Raw genomic sequence first — 9,366 nt, 5'->3', positions numbered from 1 at the left:
AAACCAAAAGGAAACCATTTCTATTCACCTGGGACTATCCAGAGAGGAGGCGCTTGAGCTGAGCTTGGAGGAGGGCAGGGGCTGGCTGTCGGAGTCTTCTTCCTCCGAGTGACTTGGCTCAGGAGGAGAGGAAGTGTCCGGGCCGTGAGAAACATCCTGTTCGGCATCGGACTCATCTTCTCCCTCCTCCTCATCTCCCAACAGGGATTGTATGGAATGTTGTGGTTGATCCGTCTCCTCGCTCTCCTCTTCCTCATTTTCCTCCCTCTCAACTTCTGGTTTCAGCAGAACATCAGCCACTTCTGAATCAAACACACAAAAAAGTGTCATCTTATCATCAGACTTATAAGTAACAAGGATATGGAAGCTGATGGCAGCCAATATGAACCACTTCATTATTATTTGTGTGAATTATCTATAAAAAATAATAATTATTATGAATAAATAAATATAAATATAATGAATATTAAATAACTTTGTAAAGTTATATTCATGACTGATTTTCTATTATTCAACTGTTGCAATTAAAATTATTTACACTAAAATGTGTGTCTGGTTTCTTGTAAGGTTATGCAGTAGTTAAAATTACTCACAGTAGAATTATATCTTTGTTTCCTTTAAAAACCTGATTTGTTCTCCCCTTATTCTTGTGTTTAAGTGTATGTAAATATAATTGCATTGTAATTTCACATAAAATACAGTAATATTCCATTTAATTACAGTGTTACCAAAATAACTTAAACAAATACATATATGTATCTTTTGCACTCATGTGGACTATAACCCTTCTATTTGATTAAATACTTTTGTTTTAATATTGGCATTCACAGGCTTCCATACATGAAAACTAGGGGCTTTGCGCACACACCTTCTGCCTCCTGCTGGTCTTGCAGCGGTGTGGAGGTCGTCAGCTTCGCCTCCATCTCAGACTCTTGCCCTGCTTTCCCCTCTGTTCGCTGCACAGAAACGAGACATTTGTGGTGACATCAGCATCATCAATCGCCAATGAACAGTCAGCTAAGCAGTCCTAGAAAACTGTAGCAGCACACATGTGATAACATCCAATACAGCAACAGGTCTCATGAATTTGTATCAGTAAAATCACTTTTTTTCTCAGCGCAACTTCTTTGAAAAGTTTGAATGACTGAGAAGGACGAACGCCTGTGCAGACAGGACCACCTGACCCGTTCTCTGGCTGCTGTACTTTTCTGCACTCACTTTAAGTTTAACCTCCATATAAAAAGGTTTTTAGATAATGTGGGGAAACTATTGACTAATCACTTTGATTGTCCCACTGTTTAGGTTTCTTTTTTATAGTTGGGGAATTACTTTGTTAGGTCCAGTTTTATCACAAAACAGAGACTCTATGCAATGAGAGCCACGCCATGAAAAGCTATAAAGATCCATTTAAAGTAATGGGAGTATTAGTGTTTATTCATGCTAGAGCTTTTGTTCCCCCTCTTACACTGGCAGGTCTCCTCCTGGCTTTTTGCCTCAGGGCCAGCTTGTGCTTGGCTGCAGAGTTATCCAGACAGACAAAAGGACTGGCCGGCTGGCTGAAGTCTCCTGGAACCACCAGGGGGCTCACTGCTCTGCTGGAGGCTGCGCAGGACAGCTGGGAAGACAGGAAACACTCATTTAGCATTTAGCAACACTCAACCAGGAGAGATCTCTGGGGACAGAATTTGACCATCCATCCAATTGTCCACCCCCACAAGTGGGACGGTTCCAAATAGAGGTGGTCAACTCTCAGACATCAGCCACACTTGTAAGAAGCTTAAAAGCACAAACATTGAAAAATCCCCCAAGGATGCAAACAAGTAGCCAGAGACTGAGCAGGAGAGGGGGAGTCCAGCTGTACAAACATGAGCAGTCCTTATCTGCAGAACCAACACTAGTCTGTCATCACAGAAACCTACCTCTCTCACCTCTCACAAACTTACCTTTTCACTTATTTCAACACGAAACCCACAAAAACACTGCTCTTCTTCCACTAAAGACACACACACACACACACACACACACACACACACACACACTGCAACACACACTACATGCTAATGTCTGTCTGCATCTGTTAGACTGTAAAATACCATTTCATAGTTTTCATTCTGCATGTAAACCAAAAAGTGTGTTGTGTTGTATGAACACATGGTTTGTTTTATGATCTAACTGAAATTACCCTTAAAACATATTCATGAAATATCGCATAACACAGTACTTCTTTAACAAAATATAGGTTTCCCTGTGTGTGTGTGTGTGTGTGTGTGTGTGTGTGTGTGAGAGGCAGACTCTTAATGCTTTAACTACAAGCAGACATGCTGACTGCCAAAGAAACCATTGGAATGCACTCTGAACACTCAAAACACACACACACACACACACACACACACACACACACACACACACACACGGTCAGTGGAATAACATGTACTGTGGCTGGAGAAAAGAAAAAGAAGGTCAGAGAGAAGGAAAGGGGGAAAGCAACATACAGAGGAAGAAGAGGTCAAGCTGCAGACTTCCATTTAAGGTTTGAAGAGAAGCTGGAGGATTGGTTATGACCACACCCAAACAGACACACACACACACACACACACACGCACGCCCATCTTCCACTATCACAGACGGCACATGACAACTATTTCCTGTGCTGCAGATATGTGTTGAACATAAGCCTCTCCATTTATGTCCGTACAGGATTTAAAAACACGACACTGAAAGAAGTAAACAGCCAATCACGTTCCAGTCTCCATGGTGAGAAAGGATGCTGAGCCAATGTTATGTCTGAAGCACCGTTTCATCACCGAGTCTCAAACAGTGACTCACAATTAAAAAACACTGATTCCTTAAACCTGCAATAAGTGATACACTGTAACCTTATATGTTAGTATCCATTCGTTTCCAATTGGCCACCTGATGTTCTATCCAGTATTGATTCTCCTTTTAATTCATCTAGATCTCATCTAATAACAATAAAGATTATGCTGTTAATCAGCTGGTTGCTAACGCTGTCAGTGTTCACTTACATAATAGGTGGCTTCATATACATGGCACTAATGGAACCTTTGAGGATGCTGGGAAACTTTGGGTCCTGCTTTGACACGTACCGCCTAACTAAGCACTGCTGCAGACCATGTGCAGCCTTTCATGCAAACAGTATAGATGGCTGTGAGCCCTTTCAGCGGGATAAAGGACCCTGTCACGAAGCAAATATAGTTCAGGAATGGTTTAAGAAGCACAACGACGAGTTTGAGGTGTTGATTTTGCCTCCAAATCCACTTAAGCATCTGTGGGATGTGCTGGCCAGACAAGTTCATCGTGGTGCCAGATACCACAGCACAGTTTCAGGGGTCTAGTGTTTCCTCGATGGGTTAGGACTGTTTTGGAAGAAAACAGGGGACCAAAACAATATTAGACAGGTGATTATGATGTTATGTCTGATCTATGGACAATCTGGCTTCTTTATGCAACTAGCAGAGTCGCTCCCTGCTGGGATCTGGAAGTATTACAGACATTTGTGTGCCGGCTTCACTTTACAACACAATGGAAACAATAAACTCAGGAGATGATTCTCAGATCATCTCATTCTCAAACGATGTTCTTTGTCTTACACACAGTTTGATCATCCACTGCTAATAGAAACAGGCAGTCTGAACTCCTCTAATGACCAACTTATATCCACAAACTACAGACAAGTATGTGTGAAAAGATGACAAAGTCTGCACTCTTTATATTTACTGTAAATGCATTTAACACTGGCTGACCTAGACCTAAGTCTCCACAGTGACATATGCTGACAGCGATGGTGTGAGTCAAAGCCTGGATTGTTGCAAATAAATCAAATTCATTTTCTAAATAAAGCCTGGGGGGAAAAAAAGAAAAAAGAAAACAACAACAACAACAAAACCCAGAATCAAGTAAACAATTGATGTCTTAGTGAATTCTCAGTGGATGGATAAACTGCACAAAGTGCCACTGTAAGTGCAGTCTATCCTTGACCACATTCCTGTGTGTGGAATTGACTTTAAAGGGGATATTTTCAGGGTTTTGTGTGCCTGTCATTGTAGCCAGCCATTTGTGGCTCTTTCCAGTGGGAGAATGACCAAAACCCGCCTGAAACTGCTAAAAGTACACTATCATTAAAGGCTCCTTTGTCATAGTTTGCTGACTGTGCTTCTAGGCCATATTATAGTCAGTGAGACTAATTGATGTTCTCGGGACATTTGCCTTATCGTGAACTGGCACTGTGATTCTCTAGATCCATAAAAAGGACTCATTTGAAATTATTGTTAGGGAGAATATGAGGCATTCTGGGTAACACTGGTTAAACCGCAGATTTATACGCAGGGTCAGGAGGACGACAATTTAAGGATACAAAAAAGAGAAAGCTGAAACAAAAAGACTAAAAGCAACAGAGGGGGAAAAAGAGCGCCAAAGAGCGGGAACATAGGGAAAGATGTCACTTTGCATGAAGGGGCTTTTATTTAGAACCAAGAGCAGCGGTTTAGTGATTAGACGGGATCATGAGATTTGTTCTCCGCCACAGTCACATGAGGAGCAATCGCACACAGCTCCAACACATCCACAAAGATTCCTCCTGGCTTTAACAAATCACATCGATCTTACTTGAATCGCTGTTTTGGTTGCAATGCCACACGCAGGACACGGTGCAGATCGTAAAGCATCGCAGCGTGGAAGTTCACTCGTCGGTAAATGTGTCGGTTGTGAATGGAACAAAGCATGAAATAAACAATGCAGTATCTTAGTTTTCGTTGCGCTGACGCTTACCCAGTCCTCATCGCTGTCTATTCCCTCCAGACTGATGGAACTGTTCGCCTGAGCCTGATTCTGGGAGACGCACCAAGAACAAGGAGAAGAATGTTAGGAGCCAAACTCAGGGGCACTAACAGAAGGAAGGCATCATTGAAAGCATGTCTTTATCAAGACCGTGTGAACTGTTGTGTATTCTGGTGGGCTGCAGGGTAGGCCGTCATCCTCAGACATGGTCGCAGGATCTTCTGCCCTCTTCACACACATCAGAGACGGTGGAGAGCCCAGTTTGATGGCCTGCTTCAGCTGAAGCTGCAGAGGAGGAAAAAAAAAAAAAGCACATTTATGACAGCAGGGTTAGTGTGTGCACGTTTCAGGCATGTGCTCACCTGTTTGTTTTATAAGGAAGTGAAGGTGTTTATCATTACTTACAGTTGGGGAAACACCATATCTGAGAGCCTGTTTAATAAACTACAGCTCTGTATGAAAGGCTAACAATGGCGTGTTTGAGTACATGTCTATTGAGCATTACAGCTGTTTGCAGGGGGAAAAGATCTTTACTGTGGTGGAATATGACTAACAGGGAATGACCAGTGAGGACTCATAGCTGGGCACTTGACAGAGAAGCGAAAGCCCTTTGAAAGTGATTGTGTATCTGTGTGTGTAGCTGGTATCGCAGAAACTCAAACAGTCTTTATCTGCGTGCTTCCCTGTAACAGTCAGTCAAGGACTCATTTACTCAGTTTCACAGCACAGGACAATACAGCTTTTCTGTAGCAGGGCTGGACACTGGCACGCACCAACACACACAGACACACACGGACACACAATACAAGTTTCTTGACAAAGTCACAAAGAATCTGTTGTTCTAAATGTTTCTATTTTAACATAATCAGCTTATATACTGGAAGCTGTTTGTGGGTGGAAGCTAAAATTAATCTGAAATGTAGTTTTTTAATTTAAATGTGCGTGAAAATGTGCTTAAAGGGAGGGTTCACCTCAAAAACCACATTCATGCATTTCTCCCTTTTAGCACTGGTTTGCCCATATCAGCTGTACACATGTCTGCTCTCTGTTGAATATAATGGAGCTAACTGACACTTGCACAAAGATTCTCGTGAGCATTTACCCTTCTATTAAACTGCACCTGCCAATCATATCACTCTGCTCATGATGCTAGCTGCGGTGTGACAGGGTGGACATCCTCAAATTCATCCTCCGCTCCGCTGTAATAGTGCACTGGTAGTCTATAGGTCCAACGCAGAGCACGGCAGAGCTCCACCTGTATGTAGTAGCTGTGTACTGTCACCAGGGGGCAGCATCAAAAATATGTTGAACCAGTGGTTAGTGTGTTACAGTTGTTAGTGCTTGCCCTTTAGCCACGGTCCCACAGAAGACAAAAGTCTTTGTAGTGGAGTGAAAATTGTCCACTTGTCGGGCCACAGACAGTGTAAAAGATGGAGACACTGTAGCCGCAAAGTTGCATTCTCTTTAACGGCCACCAGGGGGTGATAGCTGTGGTTGCTCCTGTATACACCAATGAGAAATCGGCTGTCAGCTGTGACCACAGTAAACGATTTCCTGATAGGTTTATGGACCAGGTTACTAGTTTTGGGTAAGAGTGAGCAAAATGTTAAACTCACTGACAGAAAGGAAGATGATCCAATGTTAATGACTTCTGATAGACATGTTACTAGCCTGTGAGCTTCCTGGTCAGATTTACCCCTCGACTGCAACATCCAGCTTCAAAACACCAAAGAAGGCAACGTTGAAACATAACACAACTTCATAAAGCAGTGGCTGACCTCACAGCAGCTACACCTGTCTTTTATATCATCTCAGTTGGCCGGTGTCCTGTTTTTGTGTGATTTTTCTGGTAGGACAGGATGCAATTGCATCTTTGTAGCTTCTGTATTGTCTGAATTCCTACGCTTAAAGAGCTATATTACTGGACAACAAACGCAGGCCCAAAAACGCCATCAAATGGAATTTTTTCTATCTGAAGCTTTCTGGACCGGTCACAGTGGCAACACCCTTGTTTAGTGAGTTACTACATGACAGTCACTCTCCTGTGCATCATGTTAATGGCCTTGTAGTGTATCGATCCTTACATAATGTGTTTATTTTTGGCTCTGGAATGGCCTCATTCTGCTTATCAAACAGGCAGCACAGCTCACAGCGAGGATTAAGGTCAGGAAATCTCCATTAGATTGTTTTTCCACAGTAAATTCACTTTATGGAAATCAATCTATTAGCAACTTGCATCTCGCCAAACTATCTGTGGCTGTTTTGCCTGAAAACTCTTGGATTTGATTATCAGGCACTCTGCCCGTGTCCGTTACACACTTTCTGATCTACAAAGGAGCCCAAATCAAACACTTCCTCTGTTTTATTTTAGCTTACAGGAGAAAGTGTTTCTTTTTAGCAAAAATCGCTTAAAGGAGTTGTTTGAGTCTCACTCCTCTGTAGCTCAGCGGAGCCGTTTCATTGGAGGTCAGCGCGTCCATCTGGGTCTCATGTCTTCCCCTTTTAGCCCACTATTGTGACAGATACTCTTTCTATCTGTCTGCAGTTCTTCTCATCACGCGGTCCTTTCATTTTGCTTTGACAGAACTTTAATCTCTATTTGTGAAACATCAGTTCCGCCTGTCCAAACCGCTGCGTTTATCACATTACACATGGATCAAAACTTGTGTGTAAAAAGTCAAAGCTTATTTAATGCCACTTATTACTCGTAATCCCACAGGCTTAATATATAGCAGATCTGCTGGCAGCACTTTGTTCAGTGCCCTGGGGCATAGAAGTGCTCACTCCCAAACACACTTAAATGTGTCAGACTGTGAATCTTTATTGTTTATTATTCCTTAATAACCCCTGTAGTCAAAGGTCAAGGGGTCGGGGGTCTCTGGTGTACTAGACCTGAGAGGACTTTAACTTTAACATGTTTATCTTTGATCCGGTAACTGCGTTTGTGTGTGCATACCTGGAGTGATTTCACCTTCCCATGAATGCTGTCCTGCGATGCCCCCAGAGCCTCGTTCGCCTCCGATGAGTCAGAAACAAACACGGAGTCATGTGACAAAGCCTTGCCTCCCAGACTGATCTTCGACCTTTGGGAAACAGGAAGACAAAGAAATAAACACAGCACAGAGTGATGTTTCACAGCTTCTATAACAAGACAGATAGAAGAAAAAAAGAACCAGATGGCGGATCACGACATACAACAACATACCATAAACTACCCATGCAGAGTGTTTGGAATGTGTCGTATAAAAATATATATCAACTGAAAAGACACTTTTAGTTTTTTAAGTGATGGTTTGTTGTCTCCCAGTAATTAGGATGATGAGAGAAATCAGTAAAATGTAACTAGATATTTCCTGTGACAGACTGAGACAAAGCAGGAAGTGGCACCGCTTAGGAAAACAAAGAAATTCAGGACTTTTCCACAGGAAAACACACATTCTTCTAATTGTTACAAAACAGGAAGCGCCGAGCCTTCGCTGAGGTGAGTTTGACAGAACAGGAGATGGATGTTAAAACACAACCTTCCTTTTTTAAATGTGCTCATGACGTTATTGACCTGAATGGATGGATGAGCTCCAACAACGTGAGCAGAAATATATCATTTGGCTACAGAACGGTGCGGTTTCTTGATGAATCCCTTAAACATGGCAGTAAAGTAATGATATAATATTCTGGATTCATATTTTGCTGGGCTCAATTAAACCCCATAATAAGAGCTAGCATTTTAGATGCTTTACATCTGAAAGGGAAATGGGAGGAAAATGGTTCTGCTTAAAAACACACCGTTTATGTAGTTTTAGTTCCATTCCATTTCCTTCAAATTGATTTTTGTCATATTGTCCTGTCCCTCACAAACAGAAGCTTTGATCAACAGGTCGGTGGGCTAGTCACAGCCCGAGATGTGTGCTACAGATGACCAGTTTTTAGATATCTCTTCTCTCTGACATCAAACACAGCCAGGAGTAGAAAAAACTGTCTAAAACTGAGTGTTCGGAGCATTCTGAAGCCTTTCGGCTCACAGGGTTTACCTAAATGGTAAATGGCCTGTATTTGTATAGCGCTTTACTAGTCCCTAAGGACCCCAAAGCGCTTTACACAACCAGTCATCCACCCATTCACACACACACACACACTGGTGATGGCAGCTACATTGTAGCCACAGCCACCCTGGGGTGCACTGACAGAGGCAAGGCTGCCGGACACAGGCGCCACTGGGCCCTCTGACCACCACCAGTAGGCAACAGGTGAAGTTGTCTTCCCCAAGACTGAGACTCAGGTTGACCTAATTAATTGAAATGTTGGTCCATGCTTAAAGGTAAAGTGTGTAAAATCTCACCATTAGATGTCATTAGACTAAAAATCGCAATCAACTGAATTTTGTCTTTATCCTGTTTTCCTTCTCTCACCCCAACCAATCACAGCAGATGGCCCCGCACCTTCCTGAGCCTGGTTCTGTTGGAAGTTTCTTCCTGTTAAAAGGGAGTTTTTCCTTCCCACTGTCGCCACAGTGCTTGCTCATAGGGGGTCATATGATTGTTGGGTTTTTCTGTTTCTGCATGTATTATTGAA

The 9,366-nt window shown here is 42.6% G+C and overlaps 1 protein-coding gene across 3 annotated transcripts in view; it reads right to left on the bottom strand.

Moving 5' to 3' along the window:
- LOC146717227 (uncharacterized) overlaps nt 1–9,366 on the bottom strand; it is a 47,742-nt gene that overhangs the window by 7,754 nt on the left and 30,622 nt on the right. For all 3 annotated transcript variants that reach the window (XM_085473197.1, XM_085473215.1, XM_085473205.1), the window contains exons 4-9: nt 7,754–7,880; nt 4,948–5,082; nt 4,789–4,848; nt 1,466–1,615; nt 869–956; nt 29–302 (exon numbers count right to left, since the gene is read on the bottom strand). In XM_085473197.1, coding sequence (XP_085329323.1) covers nt 29–302; nt 869–956; nt 1,466–1,615; nt 4,789–4,848; nt 4,948–5,082; nt 7,754–7,880 — 834 coding nt within the window. The remainder of the gene's footprint in view (nt 1–28; nt 303–868; nt 957–1,465; nt 1,616–4,788; nt 4,849–4,947; nt 5,083–7,753; nt 7,881–9,366) is intronic.

The sequence above is a fragment of the Copadichromis virginalis genome, linkage group LG2, assembly GCF_057382275.1.
Source record: "Copadichromis virginalis isolate Kocher_CV1m ecotype Utaka linkage group LG2, C_Virginalis_male_GT1.1, whole genome shotgun sequence".
In the NCBI taxonomy this organism is placed as follows: Eukaryota; Metazoa; Chordata; class Actinopteri; order Cichliformes; family Cichlidae; genus Copadichromis; species Copadichromis virginalis.
This window is presented reverse-complemented; position numbering and strand designations above follow the sequence as displayed.